This window comes from Cydia pomonella, chromosome 20 (genome assembly GCF_033807575.1).
Source record: "Cydia pomonella isolate Wapato2018A chromosome 20, ilCydPomo1, whole genome shotgun sequence".
In the NCBI taxonomy this organism is placed as follows: Eukaryota; Metazoa; Arthropoda; class Insecta; order Lepidoptera; family Tortricidae; genus Cydia; species Cydia pomonella.
The window spans coordinates 770,788-791,779 of NC_084722.1; the positions used below are offsets into that span (position 1 = coordinate 770,788).

Consider the following 20,992-nt stretch of genomic DNA (forward strand, 5'->3'; position numbering starts at 1 on the left):
ATGAAATTGGCCATTTCTCCGCCATCTTGGATTTTTTCCAAAATGTTTTTTTTCCATAGGGGTCATTAGGGCTCCGAAATACCGCGACCGAAATTTCAGAGCGCTCGGACCTTTTTGAAGTTTTAGAAAAAAAAAAGTCGGCCATTCTGAATTTTTTTTTTCTTATTCACGTTCCACTCGGAGCCCTCTATGACATTTGGTCGAGCTCCCCCGACCTATCTCTCACCGTTTAGCATGTGGGGGATTCGAAAAGAAATCCCATACAAATTTTTTTTCGAGCTAAAAAAAAAAAAAAATTTTTTTTTCGAATGCGGTGGCCCATATGTACCCACATACCGGTTCTCGGCGCTCTCGGACCGTTTTGAAATTTCGGCGCCATTTTGAGTCGGCCATTTTGAATTTTTTTAAATGCCATTCTGTTTGTCTCGGGGCCCTCTATGACATTTGGTCGAGCACCCTCCACCTATCTGTCACCGTTTAAAAGTTGCCATACAAAATAAAAGTGGCCATGGTGTCCGCCATCTTGGATTTTTTCCAAATTTTTTTTTTCCATACCGATCTAGAGGGCCCCGAGATTCCGTGACCGAAATTTGAGCGCGCCGGGACCGACTTGAAAATCGGCCGCCATTTTGAATCCGCCATTTTGAAAAAAAAATGGCGGCCTCCGAAACTGCCCGGGGCCCTCTGTGACATTTGGTCGAGCACCCCCCCACTATCTCCCACCGTTTAGCCGGGCCGTCAAACATTTTTCTGTCCCGATCCGGTAGACCGAATGTCGGATTTTTCCGGAGGTCACCGGACCGCCCTCTGTACGACCGTACCAAACTCGAATCCCCCCCGCGCCTCCTTCCGGGAGAACAATTCGTGTCGATTAATGTTCGGGCTGCAGCTTTATATAATATAGATGTTACAGTAAATAAAATAATAATAAAAAGCCGGTCAAGTGCGAGTCGGACTCGCCCACCGAGGGTTACGTACTTTTAAGTATTTGTTGTTATAGCGGCCACAGAAATACATCATTTGTGAAAATTTCAGCTGTCTAATCACGGTTCATGAGATACAGCCTGGTGACAGACGGACGGACGGACGGGCGGACAGCGGAGTCTTAGTAATAGGGTTCCGTTTTACCCTTTGGGTACGGAACCCTAATAAAGCCTTTTATTCTTGAATTAATACATTGTTTACGTATTCGTTATGTTTTTGGTAAATTATTCAAGAACCCCGCTTTCACAGGTGAAGGCCTCCTCCAAAGCCCTTCATGTCTCTCGATCCTTGGCCACTTGTATCCAATTTGGCCCATAGTTGCATCTGTACGGTAAATTATACGGCTATTGCTGAACCAAAGATTTCCTTTGGTAGGATTGGTCCTTAAGACCCAAGGATGGATTTAAGAAGTGGAGCCACCGCGATTTTTGATGTTAGTTTTTTGAGGTTTTGGCAGCTTCTGCTCTGGAGGAAAATAGAGTCTCAATCTGTATAGAGGCATTAATTGTGCTACTATTCCATGATTGGTACCATATTTGTATGACTTAAGGATGCCAAATTCATTTTAGGACTCATATTTGCACGATAAATATGTTAAACTACGTAAAATAAATAAAAAGTAAGTAAACATTACAGTATTTATTTTTAAAAAATCGACCGCAAAAAAATCAAAAAGTTGTCACGATTATTCCTAGCCCACGTCCTCCAATACCTTTGGATCCAATTCTATATCATCTTCGATGAGTGCTTCGCGGTCCATTACACTGTAACAAAATGTAAAACAATGATTACCCAAAAAAGTCGGAACAAACAAGCAAGAAAACTAAAACCGAAAGTTTTTCAAACATAAATGTACCTGGAATTATCGCAGTTGCCATTACAGGTCTTGTATAGGAGTGTGCATGGCATTCCTTCTCGCCTACAAAAACAACGGCCTCTACAGCTGTTCTTACATCCACATTTTACCAGCTCTCGCGCCGCATCCCAGATACTGTGCTGGTTTGTCCATATTGGGTGCCATTGTCCTTCTTTTTCAGTCCATCCCCAGTTTGATGGGGAGGGAATCCGGGTGAGGAGTCAAAAGCTTGTCTCCATATATAAACTGCTTGGTAGGCTGCCCTAAGTGTATGTATTTTAAGAGCATCTCTTTTCCAAGCTAATCAGTATGTCATCTGTCAGTTCATTTAAAGGATTAGAAAGGGCTTTAAAAGTTGATGTGCCACTGCTGCCATGCGTTCCAGGTTAGTGTTTTCCCTTTTGAGTAGAACGCACAAACAGTGGCACAACCTGTGATTGCATGATAGCCTCTCGTGGCTTCTGCTTTCTGTTCATCCAGATGATGTGCCAAATCATGCGCAGCTATATAGCTTTGACAAATACAACACCTCGATCAATCTATACTGCTGGACTCTCCGGTTAGGGACTGTGAGTCAGCGACCACTAGCAATTTTTCTCGTTTTGCCATTTTGAAAAAAAAAAACAAGTTAAATAGTTGCGCGCGAGAGTTGCGACCCGCCCGATTGAGGATTGAGGGCAAACGAACGCGAGCTCACGCAGCAACGCAAACGCGGGCCGCGGGGTGAGGTATGAGGCGAGTGAGGGGGGAGAGATGGCTGCGCGGGCGGCACTGCAAAGCCCAATCAGTGCGAGTGCGAGGCAATGTGGTAAATACCTACATACCTAAATAGAATTACGTATTATTTGAAATTCATATTACAATTTTTTTTATGAAATCCATGTTTACTATATATTGACCTAATTATTATTCCAGAACTGACAATAAGACATTCGATTGAATCAAAAATGATACCTAACTCGATTATATACCTAAACCCTACGCAGTTATTAACCTCAGCCTTTGTTAAGGCTAAATTCCCCCCCACCCCCCACCTGCATGAAAAAATCATGTGGCTCCACTTCGTAAACCCATCTTAGGGATCCAAAGATCAATCCTGCCAAAGGAAATCTTTGGTTCAGCAAAAGCCGTATTCTTCGTTTTTTTGGAGTGTACGACTGCAACTACCAGCAATTTTGGTGGTCTCATCTTGCCACCTCAAAGTGGGTCTTCCTTTCCCTCTTTTTCCTAGAGGTCCCTTCCATGACGTCACCATTGAATTTCTTCGCGGAAATATCGAAATAATCGCTTGAAATAATTAGCACATTACGTAATTATGTCGAAAATGTAAAGGGCCGTAGGTATGTATTGTAAAGCGTTGTACGATAGGTAATTCGCAACTCGTGTCGATTTACATCCCGATTCGAAGAATGATTAAGACACGTTTAAGATCTTTAAAAGATCGATAACTAAACGACATGTCAAAATTTACATCTATTTTGATTCCGCTGTGATCCCAATAAGATCTATCCACGATATTTCTAACGTCAAAGTGACATTGGTTGCCCGAATCGAGCTGCTTCTGTCCATTATACGACATACAAACGATACCTATCTAAATGAGAACTTATCTAAACCAGAACTTATCGTTATCGTATCTCATTCTTCGAATCGGGCCGTTAAAACACTCCCTTCGGTCCCTCCCTTCAGTCGTGTTTTAATTTATCACCACTCGTTGCGAATTGTATCGTAATGTACTTAGCACATATTTATGATGGGCCAGCCTGAGATATAACGTTTAAATCTACTTTTTAGCAAACTGTAATTTAAATGCCTTAGTAATAATTCAGTGATTTCATTAAAATCTTCAAGGATAAGTTTTCTTGTTTATATTTAATTTCTAAAGGTAATTGAGAATTTCGAAGCGCTAAAAGTTTTGAAATCTGACCTTATTTTAATTTTCTCTTAGCTTTTACCTACTGGACTTAATAATATCTTGATAATAGAATTTTCATTATGTTGTTTTTAAGATAAAGTTCTTTTTAGGGTTCCGTATCCAAAGAATACGGGACCCTATTACTAAGACTCCGCTGTCCGTCCGTCTGTCTGTCTGTTTGTCTGGCTGTCCTTCTGTCACCAGGTGATTTCTTGCCGTTTTCATAGGTAATGGTACGGAACCCTTCGTGCGCGTCCTACTCGCACTTGGCCGATTTTTTGTTGGCTTAGGAAAATTTAATTTGCATTTGATTGTTTACGTAATATGAACCTCCAAAAAAAATTATAATAAGTAGCAAAATTACATAGATAAGATACGTAAATTCTAAGACAATGTCATGTTTCAATGACATTGAAACATGACATGAATGATGATGAATGTGTTAGAACTCAACGAGGGTGGGAGGGGGTTAGGGTCGGCAACGCGCATGTAACTCCTCTGGAGTTGCAGGCGTACATAGGCTACGGATACTGCTTACCATCAGGCAGGCCGTATGCTTGTTTGCCACCGACGTAGTATAAAAAATGTTTCGATTTTGACAGGTAAACGAGATGGCGCTGTACTCCATACATTTAGCGGTAACTCTGTCAAAACTTGATGTTTGACTATTGAGTGACCGCAAAATATATGGCGCAGTACAGCGTCATCTGTTTTGGATGTCAAAATAAGGAGTATGTGTTTTTCTTAGACTTTACCTTTCTATTATAGGTACCTAATTAATTCTCTAGTAGTAATAAAAACTTCCAATGAATTTAATTATATAATATTCACGCTTTGTGTGGTAGGGCACAGCACAGCGGATGTCGCGCGAGCATATATCGTTACCCTGCATTTCATAGTGATATACCTAGGCGAGAAATCGGGCGAACAGCTATAAAAAAAAAAAATATTTTATTAAAAAAGTTTTCGATGAACTAGCATTAACTACGCATTTTTAAAAGCAATTATTTATGTTTATGGTAGAAATATTTGCAAGGGATCGCACTCTCATCTCATATAAAACTAGTATGGAAACGTCAATAGGTAATAATGTAATCTGTGCACTCATACACAGATCATAATTGATTAATTAATTCATAAACAATAATAATCGAATAGGTACTCATTGCTTACAACGTGTTGTTGTATTTCTTATGTAATAATACATACATATAGTACATAATGAGCAAAACGTAGGTATTAAGCATATGAATAGGGTGAACAGAATAATGAATGTGTTTGTTAGGACGCAAGTAAATAAATCAAGAAATATAGAGCGCCGAGAATACGAGCAATTTGTTGCCAAAGTAAATAAAGGAATAAGTATAATATAATTTACTGAATAATAAAGGAAAATAAATTCACACACGCGTTCTCGCTTTAACAGGGAAGTATAGCAATTACTTGTACTCGTCCATAGAAAAAGATAAAAAAAAAAAACCACTTCTAAATATTTTCCATTCTCCACGATTTTAGTGTGTTATTGACACAATGAAAAAGTAGGTTTTAGGTGTTCCTTTTATTTTAAAAGCAATATATTTTGTTCTTTGTATAATAAACAATATTATTATTTATTATTATTATTTATTATATAAACAATATATATATTTTTTATACTACGTCGGTGGCAATCAAGCATACGGCCCGCCTGATGGTAAGCAGTCTCCAAAGACTATATACGCCTGCAACTCTAGAGGAGTTTCATGTGCGTTGCCGACCCTAACCCTCCCCCCTCGTTGAGCTCTGGCAACCTTACTCACCGGCAGGAACACAACACGGGTCTAGTGTTATTTGGCTGCTGTTTTCTGTAAGGTGGAGGTACTTCCCCAGTTGGGCTCTGCTCTAGATCTGGAATGAAATCCACTGGCACACAAAGTGAGATGAAATTCACAATGCCCATACCTCTCTTTTGGACGTAGTTGAGGGACGTACCCGGGTTCAAAAGAAAAGTGGGTATAATTTTGCAAATTGCTATAATTTGACGAGTTGATATAATTTGACAAGTGACTATAATTTAACAAGTTGTTATAATAAGGCTAGTAGCTATAGTTTGAGATGAGAAGTTGCTATAATTTGACGAGTTGCTATAATTTAACAAGTGGCTATAATTTGACAAGTTGCTATAATTTGACAAGTCTCTATAGTATGACAAGTTCCTATAATTTGATTAGTTGCTATAATGTGACAAGTTCCTATAATTGGACAAGTTGCTATAATATCAAGTTCATGCAGCATCAACAGTAGCGGTCTACGCATCAAAAGTATATTCAGCCTAATGCTATAAAAATTATGAAATGTTTCTATATGAACAACAATTAAAGTGTATCTAATACTTTTATATATTTCTATGTATGTGCGTTGCGTATTTATACTTAGTACTGTACCCCTAGTGTAAATTTTATCGACATCATAACGTGACGAACGCGTTTGCGTTAAGTCTCATTTTGTATAGGATTTTGAGTTTCCAAAACGTCCCGCTTGGCGCGCTCTTTCTAAATCCAATACAAAATGAGACTAAACGCGAACGCGTACGTCACGTTTCAAAATCGAATTTATTTACACTAGGGGTACCGATTTATATTTACTTTTATTTTTCTTTGTCGTCATCCTACTTTATTTTTTTTCCTCCTCGCGTTGCCTCGGAGTTTTTGCCACGGCCCATGGGAGCCTGGGGTCTAGTTTTTACGAAAACTGCCGTCTGACTTTCCAACCCAAACGGTAAACTATTGGCCTTATTGGGATCGGTCCGGCTCTTTGAACTTTCGACATATGCACGGAAAGTGCTCATTCCAGCACCCGTGCGGGAAAGCAGCACCATTATGTACTGTAAAAGTATATTTCGACACTCTCAAGGGTATCAAAATTTATAAGGTACCTCCCATTGACCCAGAACTTTGAAATTTGGCAAGTAATATCGTCTGACACTACAAGTACAGGGAATAATCTGAAAACTATAAATTTGTAAAATAATAAACTAAATATAAAGAATAAGTTAATTGTGTACGGAACCCTCGATGGGCGAGTCCAACTCACTCTTGTTCGGTTTTTTGTTTCTGTACAGTCACGTCTGAAAATATCGGTACGAAAAATGTACCAAAAATATGTATACACTACCTTAATATATGGGCAATAAAGTCGTGTATACAAATTATTGGCACTTTTTTCGTATCGATATTTTCAGACGTGACCGTATATTGATTTTAAATGTAAGGTACACCTATAAAAATAAAAAGTACTGTAATGCATTGTACTTATTAAGTATATTGTACATTTAGACTTTATTAGGCAGAGGGCGGCAGATACTTTTGGCGCGTTCTTATTTCCGCTACCATCGAATATTGATACTGATTATCCAACCATTAAAAAGGTGTAAGTTTACTTGAATTTTTTCATTGTCAAGCTTCATTTGCAAAGTTACATATAAAAAGCTCCATCGACTTAAATACATACCGAACCACCACCGTTGACATCCTCTGCCATCCGTAACACATTACACGTCACACACACTCACAAACTCGCGTCCATACCACACACGTCTTTAACAATTCCGATCACGTTCGAATTTCGAAAAATGCCGTTAAAACGATGTGTTTTTGTTTATATTTGGAACGCGAGACGTCTGGTCTCTCTTTCAGTTGGGTATAGACTGATGCGCGCGCCGGTACGTTGCCATGGCAACGCGGTACGGTGTTAAATGGCGTGGCCTTGTTTTTTTAAGCTCCAGGCGATAATCGAGACTGAAAAAGTTGTCGGGTGAGTTATGTTAGTGATATTAGAGGTAAGGTGTTTCGGTGAAAATTGGAGACAGGTGTGGGTACAAATTCGTCTTTTCATGTTAACAATAAGATCAACTGAATAACTCAACTGTTTGTTTCAGCAGAAACTTGCTGCCTCGCACAGCTAAACTGTGGAATTAACTGCCGCTTGGGGTATTTCCGGACCAAAACGACCTGAAACCCTCAAGAATTTAGACCTGATGTTTCATTTGCCGAATTTGAATTTGACTGAACGCATTTTTTTTTTCAAAAACCGCTAAATTTTCCAAACTTTTGAAACAGGCATCCTGTAGAAGCGATTAGATTAGATTCCCTTCTAAAAGTTTCACGTTTTTTAGAAAAAATGCGTTCGGCCAGAAGAAAATTTTGGGGGTTTTAATTTATTTTAATGTTATTAAAGCTGTTTTTTTTTTTTCAATAAAAACGACATTATATATTAAACTTAAATTAAAAAAGATAAGAAAGACGAAAAGATATACCTATCTCATCTCCGAAAACTTTAAAGCAGATTGTTTAACTTAATTATATGACCTATGTACCTAAAAATAATAATAATTAAAATGCAAAAATATTTAACATAACACTCATTAAGGTGGGTCGCTTTCCATACAAAAAACGATTGCGTTTTATGAAGTCGTTACACACTATTACTATAGAAATATGTGCGCATCTATCTACTTTCGAATATTAGTTTGCGCTAAATTGATAGAAAAACTATGTTTCATACAGAAACCACGCAAAAAACGTTATTTTGGTGTTACTTTGATACAAAATTGTTTTTTGTACGTAAATCGAACCACCACACAGACACACAGGTTATGAGTCTTATGTTAAATATTTATAGATTTTTATTATTATTATTTTTAGGTACATAGGTCATATAATGAAGTTAAGTAATTGGCTTTAAGGTTTTAGGAGATGAGATAGGTATAACCTTGCGTATATCCAGATCGACCGATTCTCGTAAAATTTTGTGAACAGCAGGTAGTCAGATAGTTTGTTTTGTGTAGTTTCTTTTTTTGGAAGACATTCATAATGGTGGAAATTGGCATAAATGAATTAAGTGCTAATAGTAAGGTTGTTGTAAATGTGAGTTCGCTGTTACTTATAACTCAACCAAGTATTTTATATTATTACATTTTAAGTTTATCGCGAAGTTCACAGACTCAATTTCAATTTATTCAATACTGTATTGTCATGTACATAATAGGTGTTACATTATATAAAGTTAGATCATGACACCCTGTAAGGGCACACAATATTATTATTCTACATTTTTTTATACTACGACGGTGGCAAACAAGCATACGACCCGCCTGATGATAAGCAGTCTCCGTAGCCTATATACGCGTGCAACTGCAGAGGAGTTACATGCGCGTTGCCGACCCTAAACCCCCTCGTTGAGCTCTGGCAACCTTACTCACCGGCAGGAACACAACACTACGAGTAGGGTCTAGTGTTATTTGGCTGCTGTTTTCTGTAAGGTGGAGGTACTTCCCCAGTTGGGCTCTGCTCTAGATACATATCCTACACTACATATTCTACATATCCTATTCTAGAGTTTTAGGTAACATAATAATACCATTTTACTTAATAACAATAACAAGTCATTATAGTAAACACCCCTATAATGGAACAGGCACCGGTAATGGGATGGTATAGACAAATCCTGTAAAACAAGTATTTACCATCAGTTATTATTTGCTGGCAACATTTTACCATAAACAAGATCCAAGGAGCTGCTTAAGTTTAAATTTTCATTGATATTTGTTAGTTTGAAAATTAACGGCGCCATACATCCCATGACTGGAGCAAAAAACCATAGTTTTAATTGGTTAATAATATTTAAACCAATTGCAGTAGCTTTCATCAAATACATAGAAAACATAAAGGACGAATTGGACGTTCAACTTTTAAAGCATAAAGCTACAGGGAGCGTGCATGAACTGTAGGAGGCAGCACAGGAGCCGTCAGATTTTTGGCGCGAGGCGTAAATGTGATGTTTTTTGTTCCGATGTAGCCCACAAGATGGCAGAACCTACTATGCACAAGAAAACACGTGACGTGTATGTGCATGTTTATGGTTCCGATTCAGGCCACAAGCTGGCAGACCCTCCAACGCGCACGGTCCCTATATAAATTTTACAGATGTCGCTGAAATATCAAATATACTCCAAATTTTCTCTTAATTGTCCCATGATTGGTGCTATTAACATACTTGTATTAAATATTATTACATTGGAAAAATAAAATTAAATCAGTACCCCTAGTGTAAATAAATTCGATTTCGAAACGTGACGTACGCGTTTGATGTCGATTAAATTTACACTAGGGGTACAGTACACCTAGTGTAAATTTTATCGACATCATAACGTGACGAACGTGTTTGCGTTAAGTCTCATTTTGTATAGGATTTTGAGTTTCCAAAACGTCCCGCTTGGCGCGCTCTTTCTAAATCCAATACAAAATGAGACTAAACGCAAACGCGTACGTCACGTTTCGAAATCGAATTTATTTACACTAGGGGTACAGGTTTACAAAGGTAACGTTAATATTATAGTCATAGTTTAAGATCTAAGTTTGATAGCCATTCCCTGGAATCCGCAGTTATCGCGGGCAGTTATTTCATGCCTCCAGAAAACATCTCATGGGGCATTCCCCCACGATGTGCGCGGTTGTCCGATCTGGTGCGCCACAGTTGCAGTTCGGTGAGGGCTTATAGCTCCATTTATGGATATTATGGTTGCAGCAGCTGACATCGGATTTGATTCTATTTAGTGTAACCCAGTTTCGTCTCTCATCACGATAAGTTGTTATAAAACATGCCTGACATATTTTGATACGTTTAATTATTGTTTGCTGCAGTGTTAATGCAAAAAAAAGGACTTGATGTCATACGGCATTTTCTAGCTGTTTTTCACAATGTGCAAACGCTGTAACAGAAATCACAACCCGAATGCCACCTTAATTCAAACATATAATCAATTAATTTGATTAATTGATTGATAATTGTCTCAATTCTCAGACAAAAGGCTGTCGCCATGTGCCCTTCCGAAATAATCCAAACTTTTCCTTCCAAAATGTCGTAACTATATGCTCAAAGCGTTGTCACTTAAGATGTTTTTAAATTGACGAGACATGAGTACTTCCTTTCTTACAGAATGTCGTAAGTGTTATACTTAGTGCTTTGTCACTTAAGCTGTTTTTAAAATCACGACACATGAACAGTACTTCCTTTGTTTCAAAATGTTATTTAACGTTTTATCATTTAAGTTGTCATAGGTTCAGAGAACGGAGTTTTTCAGAAATCCTACCGCTTTTTTAGATAACAATACGGTTGCAAAAAAAAAGATTAGCAATCTTAAGGATTTTCTCTAGAGGCTTCAGCGATTCGAATCCTGATTTTTTGACTTTCGCTCCATAAAAAAAAACGAACATAAGTTAAAACGCACTTTAAAAATTTGTAGCAGTTTATTTATTTATTTAACCTTTATCGCGCAATACAAAAATAGTACAAATAGTGAACTTAATGCCTTAAGGCATTCTCTACCAGTCAACCATTGGGCCAAACAGAAACTTACAATTGGTGCGGAAAAGAAAATATTATAATACATACATATATCATATATACATACATACAGGGTTCAAATCCTGGTAAGGGCATTTATTCGTGTGATGAACATGGATATTTGTTCCTGAGTCATGGGTGTTTTCTGTGCATTTAAGTATTTATAAATATTTGTATATTATATATATCGTTGTCTAAGTACCCTCAACACAAGCCTTATTGAGCTTACTGTGGGACTTAGTCAATTTGTGTAATAATGTCCTATTATATTTATTAATTATTTATTCGCATGTATATAATATATACAGTGTGTCCCTAGCCATTGGACAAAGCCGAAATGTACATATGCATAAGGATTAGAACCAGTGTACAAAGTATCATAACAGCCGGTGTAGCGGTTTCGAAGAAATTAACAAATTACCATTTTTTACTTTGGAGCAGCCTGTATGTGTTAGTAGCTCCTAAGGTAATATCCTTAAAGAATAGTATGGGACCATCTTCGACCCTTTTGAATTTTTATTTTATTTATGACACTAATAAGCTTCTGACTTTTGAAAAATGTCATCATTATCAAATATTTCCAACAAATTGTCAAAAATACTGCCAAAGATAAACACAGTGTGTTTCTTTTTGTTGTCGATTATGGCAAATAACTTTTGTTCGATTTTTTTTTTAAATATTTTGTTCTAATTTAAAAATATATTATTAGCGTCAGAGCATTCCTGAGAAGTAACCCCACGTGGGATTTAAGGGTTTGTCCAATGGCTAAGGTCACCCTGTATATGTTTGAAATATTGTACCTACCCATTTAAAAACGTCATATTGTCTTAGAACGTTGTTGTACGTCCGAAAAGTATTTACGTGATTGGCGTAAGGAAAATTAGCTTTTTGCTTGTCGTATTGGGAGAAGGAGATCGTTCCAGAAACGTATTGCCTGGAGGGCGAAAGAGTTGCACATGAAACCAGTGCAGGTTTATGCACAAAAGCATATATATACCGTAATTCAATGTATATATATACCGTATTTTTTGACATTTAGATTTTATTCTAGAAAGTTTCTAGACTAGTATTTTTATACAATTTTGATGTTTGACGATCCTTTTGTGAAATTCTTATTATTAAATTTACCATATCTATAATAGTTCAATGTTTTTTTTTAGAACAATAATAACTGCATCAATAAATTGCTCTGATATTTAGATTAAGATGATATTTGTAAAATTTGACGATTTAAAAGTGCTTGTTGCTAGGCCTATTTGAATAAAGAATATTTTGACTTTGACTTTAAAGCTAAAAATAATAAAATAGATTCTTAATATGCGCATATTTTTTGAGGGAACTCATCGATTAATATTTTCGTTTCTAAAACTGAACAAATAAAAATTCAAAAACATGATATCCACGCACCTCCATCTCGCCCATACGCTCAGTGTGAATGAGAATACGAACCTACAGAGCCTTAAGCTGTTTTTGAACTCATGCGGCACAAATTTGAGTATTTCCTTTGTTTAGGTATAGTGCTATTGTAAATGCAACTCTATTGGTAACGGCATAGAGTCGAAATTGGAAATTTATTTCAGCGGGAGATATGATGTTTGGTAATGGAATTTGGTGATTAAGAATTTTGGGTGTGATAATTAATTAATTAGAATAGACACTTTGTCCGTTACTTAATGTACTACCGGCTATATTATTGGCTATGTGCGTGACTATAAGCGCTGCTTTTGCGGTTATATAACACAATACCTAGTTATTAGACAAAAATTTACGCTACTATAATTATAAGACCTATTATCTACCTTTGAAGAAATTCAAAGGTGTATGTCAAGTCCCCAATCCGCATTGGGCTAGCGTGGGGACTATAGCCCGAGCCCTCTCGAGCATGAGAGGAGGCCTGTGCCCAGCAGTGGGACGTATATAGGCTCAATTATTATTATTCTTATTATTTATTATCTACCTGTGTTTACAAATAAACATATTGATTGATTGAAATTGTGTTCTAAGAACATATTGAATTACTTAAGAAAATATTTTTAATTATGTTTTTTATACTACTATTTGAACTATAAACGAAATAAATGTCATATACAAAGGAAAAATCATTTTTTTTCCTAGCCATGCATCATTGTCGATTTTAGTTCCCACACCATATAAAATAATTCAACGCAACATTTTTTTTTAAATCAGACTTTTCTTAATGTTAGTTGTAAAGTAGGTAAGTATTCCAACGCCTAAAATTATCCACGAGCAAAATTTCGGATTTATGAGAATAATAACAAGCGTTCCGTAGTCAACTAGGAACCCTTATAGTTTCGCCATGTCCGTCTGTCTGTCAAAATCATGCATAGCGACCGAACGAGAAAAAAAAAGTAGGTACTTGCAAAAAAAATTTTTTTTTGGGGTCTCCCAAATAAAATGTTTTTATTTTTTTGCTGTAATCCAATGGTATGGGGTATCGTTGCATAGGTCTTTCAAAACCATTTTTGATAAGGTAATAAGTATTTTCTAAAGTAATCGTTCCGGCAAAAAAGAAATCCTCCCCCTTCTAACTTTTGAACCATGGGTCTAAAAAAATGAAATAAATCGTGAAACAAAAGCTTAATAAATATGTTCAAAAGAAAACTATACTCCCTTATACTTGTAATGTACATGATACGTACTAGCCCCCGTTTAGCCTATTTTGTAAGAAAGATTGCTACGGAACCCTACACTGAGCATGGACCGACATGCTCTTGGCCGATTTTTTCATTAAGAGTCTCACTCACGAACCCACCGTTGAAAATCGATCCCATAAATTGTAATACGACAAATAAATGTCAGCAATTGGTGAATTGAGAGCATAACTTCGATTTTATGGGATCGATTTTCAACGGTGGGTTCGTGAGTGAGACTCTTAATGAAAAAATCGGCCAAAAGCATGTCGGTCCATGCTCAGTGTAGGGTTCCGTAGGAATCTTTCTTGCAAAATAGGCTAAACTGGGGCTAGTACGTATCATGTACATTACAAGTATAAGGGAGTAGGTACCTTCGCAGCGCTTTTCGGTATAGTTTTCTTTTGAACATATTTATTATGCTTTTGTTTCGAGATTTATTTCATATATTTTTAGGCCCATGGTTCAAAAGTTAGAAGGGGGGGGGGGGGGGGGATTTACTTTTTGCCGGAACGATTACTTTAGAAAATACTTGTTGCCTTACAAATGAGAGAGTAACTACGTTTGTATGAAGAACCGAGCGTGCTGCGGACTCTTCAGCATTCCAGTGTTTCGGCCCGATTCGAAGTATGATTAAGACACGTTTAAGATCTTGGATAGATCTTCAAAATATCGATACCTAAACGACATGTCAAAATTGACTTTTATTTCCATGATGATCCTTCGAGCAACACCGGCTTCCGACACGTCGGAGGGGAGGAGCTCAAGCGATATGTCACCGTACAAATCGTACTGCCATTTTTTCGCACTTCTCACTTACTACATACAAAATCCAATCGGTAATAACGACACAAATACATAAAAAATGACACACGTCAATGACAAATCTTGCACACCTCGATCTCTTTTTGTGTACGGACGAGTCACCACATGCACCGCCATAGGTACAGTTGTACCTATGCTTCGGCAGAGGGGAAATAGTACGAATGCCGTCTCCCTTCCCGGCGTTGCTCGAAGCCTGTGATCCCAATAAGATCTATCTACGACATACAAACGATATCTAACTGAGAACTTATCTAAACCAGAACTTATCGTTATCGTATTTCATTCTTTGAATCGAGCCGTTTACTTGCCTGCCCTGCTCACATTATTGTTTTGACGACGTTCGCATATTCGGGACATTGTCGGGTTAATAATCTAACAATAGCGGTATATTTCCGATCGAAGCGGGTTTATTGATATTAGATAACCGATGGGACAGCCTTGACCTCCGCTACACATACACAAGCGAGGTACAGATAATTTACCTACTAGACTAGACAACAATTGCGGTATATTTTCGATCTTAGCGGGTTTATTGATATTAGATAGCCGATGTGACAACCTTGACCTCCGCTACACATACACAAGCGAGGTACAGATAATTTACCTACTAGACTAGACAACAATTGCGGTATATTTTCGATCGAAGCGGGTTTATTGATATTAGATAACCGATGGGACAACCTTGACCTCCGCTACACATACACAAGCGAGGTACAGATCATTTATCTACTAGACTAGACAACAATTGCGGTATATTTCCGATCGAAGCGGGTTTATTGATAATAGATAAATGATGGGACAGCCTTGATCTCCGCTACGCATACATAAGAGAGGTAGGTACAGATCATGTATAGTCCTCCACATCGATTTCGGCGCGACCTCAGCAATCAAGGGTTTTTCCTCTTATGAGCTCTTATGTGGCTGGCCAGGCCAAACTTGCTCTTAAACACCCTTTCACATTCACAACAGTATAGTTGACCGGCCGCGTTGTATGTATACACATAGGAAGGCTTAGGTCTATCCTTGCGTAGTTGGCGTTTTACGTCTAATGTAGCGAGGCGGTTTTCCTCAAACGACTTGGTAGATTCGAAGATGGTAGATTGCCAAGATGACCGTTTCGCAGCGAGCTCCTCCCAACGTGCATTATCGATCGCACACGCCTTTAGGTGGCGCTTTAGCACGTCCTTATATCGAAGGTGTTGACCGCCGTGCTTCCGCTTTCCCTCTGCTAATTCTGAGTAGAATATAGCAGGCTCCCATGAGCCGTGGCAGAATGCCGGGACAACGCGAGGAAGAAGAAGAGACTGACACAATGGCACCTTTCCGAGTTTAATCACACTTTTGATATGACAAGCCATCTTACACATTGTTGATCTGTATTGAAGCATAATACGAAAACTCCAGTAGTCTTACCACGACTGCCTTAACAATGTCAAACTGACATATTCGCTAGCGTCTGCGTAACTTTCTTTCTATGCATCTCGCTCGCACTAATATGCGAGTACGAACGAGATCCATAGAAAGTAAGTTACGCATACGCTAATAAATCAGTGTCAAACTGGTGATAGCCATATTAAGGCCATACATAAGATGGCATTTGTTTACCTAATAAGTGTAAGGCAGGTGAGAACAAGCAGGGTGTGTATGGAATTTAGTGGTATTTTACAGATCAAAAGGCGGCTAAATGTTACTTTCGGCCCGATTCAAAGAATGATTAAGACATGTTTAAGATCTTGGAAAGATCTTCAAAATATTGATAACTAAACGACATGTCAAAATTTACGTTTATTTCGATTCCGCTGAGATCCCAGTAAGACCTATCGTGATATTTCTAACGTCAAAGTGACATTAGCCCGAATCTAGCTGCTTCTGTTAATTATAACCAATGTTACCTTTTTTTTACGGCTTAGTAATTTGTTAACTGAATAGTTATCGGATATCTCTATTATGAAACGGTTACTTCTACACAAATGTGTTTAATTATTGCATGAGATCACTTTCAATATTTTTTAGATGTTTCACATTGTAAGTGCATGTGTAATTCTTTTATTATAAAACTAAATGAGATAATCCTGAAACGGAGTCTAAAGCACGTAGTCTAGTAGAGAAGCGATTGCTTGGTAAAGTGATATGGATGAGATAGCTTGTGGTGTCACTTGGAAGGATGTTTGTTATTTTATGTCTACATAATGTTAGACATAAAATAACAAACAGCAGTGTTGTTTTTTCATACTTCAACAAGTAAATTAATTATAAAAACAAAAACCCGACTGCTTGACAGTTTTTTTGGAAATAATGTCAAACGATCTTGATTTTCCTGAGGATCAAATGTCTATATATGACTCATGGCATTTAAGCAACACGAAGGTCAGAAATGAGAGTTAAAGTCTGACGCTCGCACTCGACGATTGAAACGCCTCTAACAAAATGATAAGGTGATGTGACGTCACATTATATAAGCCTGTCCTAAATGTATGAAAAATCAAGGAAATTGCCATTTTGACTCTGAAATATTGCGTTTATGCGTATACTTGTCATACAATTTATTTTTCAATAAAATGTAAAAATCAAATGGTACCATTTACTTTTCTATTTTTGAAAGACAAAAAACAAATTTTATTTTGAGACTGGAGCCTTGTATTTTTTTATAATCTCAATATATTTTTTTTAAATTCTACTTTTTTATAATGGATCGTTCATATTCTCTCCATTTAACTAAATTTTGTTATAATATTCGACACGTGTGAAGTACCCAATTATGTTGACTGAGGAGGAGAGTAAGTAAGTAAGTAAGTAAGTAAGTAAATATTCTTTATTGCACCAACAATTATACATTTTAAATACATGTAAAACTACAAATGAATTTTCAAGGAAAATAGAACCAGGTAACAACAGGCAAAAAAAAAACGCAAATACTGGGTAAAATGAGGTCTGATGTTTGAAACGGCGATTTCGTCTTAATAAATATGTTAGTGGCTCAATAAAAAAAATAAAGATAAAAATAAAAACGAAATACAGAGTGGTTTTGTATTTATAGTATGATCTACAGAGATTGGTTAGAGATAACAAAATCATCCTGTAGGTTTAGTGGCTCAATAAAAAAAATAAAGATAAAAATAAAAACGAAATACAGAGTGGTTTTGTATTTATAGTATGATCTACAGAGATTGGTTAGAGATAACAAAATCATCCTGTAGGTTTAGTGGCTCAATAAAAAAAATAAAGATAAAAATAAAAACGAAATACAGAGTGGTTTTGTATTTATAGTATGATCTACAGAGATTGGTTAGAGATAACAAAATCATCCTGTAGGTTTAGTGGCTCAATAAAAAAAATAAAGATAAAAATAAAAACGAAATACAGAGTGGTTTTGTATTTATAGTATGATCTACAGAGATTGGTTAGAGATAACAAAATCATCCTGTAGGTTTAGTGGCTCAATAAAAAAAATAAAGATAAAAATAAAAACGAAATACAGAGTGGTTTTGTATTTATAGTATGATCTACAGAGATTGGTCAGAGATAACAAAATCATCCTGTATAATACATAATTAAGAATAGCTATTGATAGAGGCAAGCAAGGAAAATAACCTACTCTACGATTATGACGATGATCATTTTATAAGTTATCTCTGTGCCTCTATACCAAATTTCATCTAAATCGGTTTAGCGGTGTACGCGTTAAAAGGTACATACAGACAGATAGACAGAGTTACTTTCGCTTTAATATTTGTAGGAAGTAAAGAGCAGTCTTCAAAAAAACTTCTATAATATTATACCTTACACGCTAGATTAACAGTTCTTTAGGGTCCCGTATTACTTGAAAGGTAACAAATTGAACCCTAGTCAAACTTCCGATGACCGACGTTCATTTGTCTGCTGGGGACTGTATTTTTTTTAGAATATATTTCTATTGCCGCTATAATGACACTGTTTTGTATTATCAATCGTTCGAAGAAAAACACAAGAAAATACATTTGGATGCAAATCCTGGTAACGCCATTTATCTATGTCTTTATCACAAATATTTGTTCCTGACTTCTGGATGTTTTCTATACTTTTATATAACTATATCTTGTATTTATTGGAGTCTAGTACTCACAATACAAACCTTATCGAGCTAACTATAAGACCAGGTCTTTGGTCCAGGTCTGTGTAAAATTAACTTGTAATATTTATTGTTTTATTTATTACATTCTGTCAGAAATGGGGATAAAACAAGATAGAAGATAGATAGATAGAATACTCTTTATTGGCACACCTCAGTAAAAGATACAGCTTGAGCAAGCATTTTTTTAAATTATTTTTCGTTGTATCTCTATAACGGTTAAACGTGTGATAATATAGCATAAAGTGTCTACAAACACAAATAAAAACAGAGATAGTCATTAGGCGGGTCCACACAGAGCGAGAATACGCGCGAGGCAATTTTCTCACGCACAAAACGGCCAGTGTGTAGACGTGCCTCGGCCGAGGCAGCTCGCTCAAGCGAGGAAAACTCACACGCAACCCCCGGCGCGCGCGTGTGCTCGCTCTGTGAGCACCCGCCTATCAAAACTTGACATATTCTAATAATGCGGAACCCTTCGCTTACGAACCCAATTCGAACTTTGCCATTTTTTTGTCATTCGTCATTGCCACTGCACAGCCTCAGTGACGGGTGACGTCAATTCGTCACGGGGCGTCATTAAAAAACTATAATAGTTTGGACATCATTTATCAATTGCTTGCGACATTTAGTGTAATTAACAGACTATCTAATAGTTAAAACAAGTATCAGTGTCTTAATTAGAAATACGGGCTTTTCTACTATGATTCATTATGATTTATGATTTTGTTGTTTACCTCTTCTTTATGTGTTGTATTATTTGTACTGTTTCTGTATTGAGGTGTGCAATAAAGTATATTAAATATACAAATTTTGTATTGTATTGTATTCATAAACCTCACTCGTAGTAATTTTATCGATCGCAATTTCCAAGTAGCGGCCGTGTTTCACCTCGCATTTTACATTGTCGGCCCGATTCGAAGAATGAGATACGATAACGATAATTTCTGGTTTAGATAAGTTCTCATTTAGATATCGTTTGTATGTCGTATAATTGACAGAAGCAGCTCGATTCGGGCAACCAATCTCACTTTGACGTTAGAAATATCGTAGATGGATCTTATTGGGAATCACAGCGGAATCGAAATAAACATCAATTTTGACATATCGTTTAATTATCGATCTTTTGAAGATCTTTTTAAGATCTTAAACGTGTCGTAATCATTCTTCGAATCGGGCCGTGTATGTACTTACTCTTTGTCATAGGTAAAAAACTTAGCTAAAGCTCCTCTTGCGTTTAGATGTTTACTTGCAGAACGATATATGTAAATTCCAAATATGTAACGTTTTGTCCCCGCACCTTTTCATACAAAAGTTTTTACTAGGTTTTAAAGGGACGCCTCACGCTAGACCGGCCCGTGCCCGGGCCGAGGCGTTCCGTCATTTTCTATGACGGCTGATCGGTGATCACGTGGTGCTTTCCATAGAAAAAGAAGCGCCGGAAGCTCCGGCCCGTCCCCGGCTCGGTCTAGCGTGAGTCCTTAAGGCCAGTCCAGGCGTGAACAATTTTTCGCCAGTCTGAATAAATTGACTGATCAAGTCAGTAGGGCTAAGATGGTCGGCTCTTTATCATTTGTCACCATGTCTGTCACGTTCTAACAAGTATGTAAGCGCGAAAGTGACGGGCATAGTGACAAGTGATAAAAATGGAACCATGCTGCCACTGCAGTCTGGTGGTGGATGGTGGTGACGAAAACGCCATTTTAGCTCACCGATTATGACCGATATTAATTACCGTTAGAATGGACGCAAGAAGACCAATTTGTGAGCGCTCAAATATTACCATAAAAATTTAAAATTGTTGATTAAATTGGAGATTGATGCCAACTTCTTTTCTGATCAAATGGGCCAATTTGATCATCCCATCTGGACAAGGTGCCTATCGGGAAAACCAAAATTCGCTAATTGCGGGGATTTTTCTCTTTTACTCTCAGTACGGCGTAAATAGAGTGACAGAGAAAAATGCCCGCAATTGACGAACTTCGAGTTTCGCGGTTAGAGCCCAGGCATATAAACGGGCATGCGCTACCCTACGTTAGGTTAGGTTTAACTCGTTTATGGCCACTACAAACGTCAACGATAATCGCATGCAATTGCATTTGATCGATAGATATAATTCGTTGCTTCTACTTAGCCGGCAACTATCTATAAAATCCACATTACAGGCTAGCATACACTGGGCCCAAGATAGAGCGGCTTGGAGAGCCCTAGTGAAGAGTGTCCATAGTCGTCACGTCCCTCAGCCATGAGGATACAAGGAGGAAGAGAAG

At 37.3% G+C, this 20,992-nt stretch overlaps 2 protein-coding genes across 2 annotated transcripts in view; one reads left to right on the plus strand and one right to left on the minus strand.

The window, feature by feature from the left end:
• LOC133529080 (calcium/calmodulin-dependent protein kinase kinase 2) overlaps nucleotides 1-7,559 on the minus strand; it is a 305,137-nt gene extending 297,578 nt beyond the window's left edge. Inside the window, exon 1 of the mRNA XM_061866700.1 lies at nucleotides 7,245-7,559. Coding sequence (XP_061722684.1) covers nucleotides 7,245-7,274 — 30 coding nt within the window. The 5' untranslated portion in view covers nucleotides 7,275-7,559. The remainder of the gene's footprint in view (nucleotides 1-7,244) is intronic.
• LOC133529085 (uncharacterized) overlaps nucleotides 1-20,992 on the plus strand; it is a 75,867-nt gene that overhangs the window by 6,266 nt on the left and 48,609 nt on the right. The window lies entirely within an intron of this gene.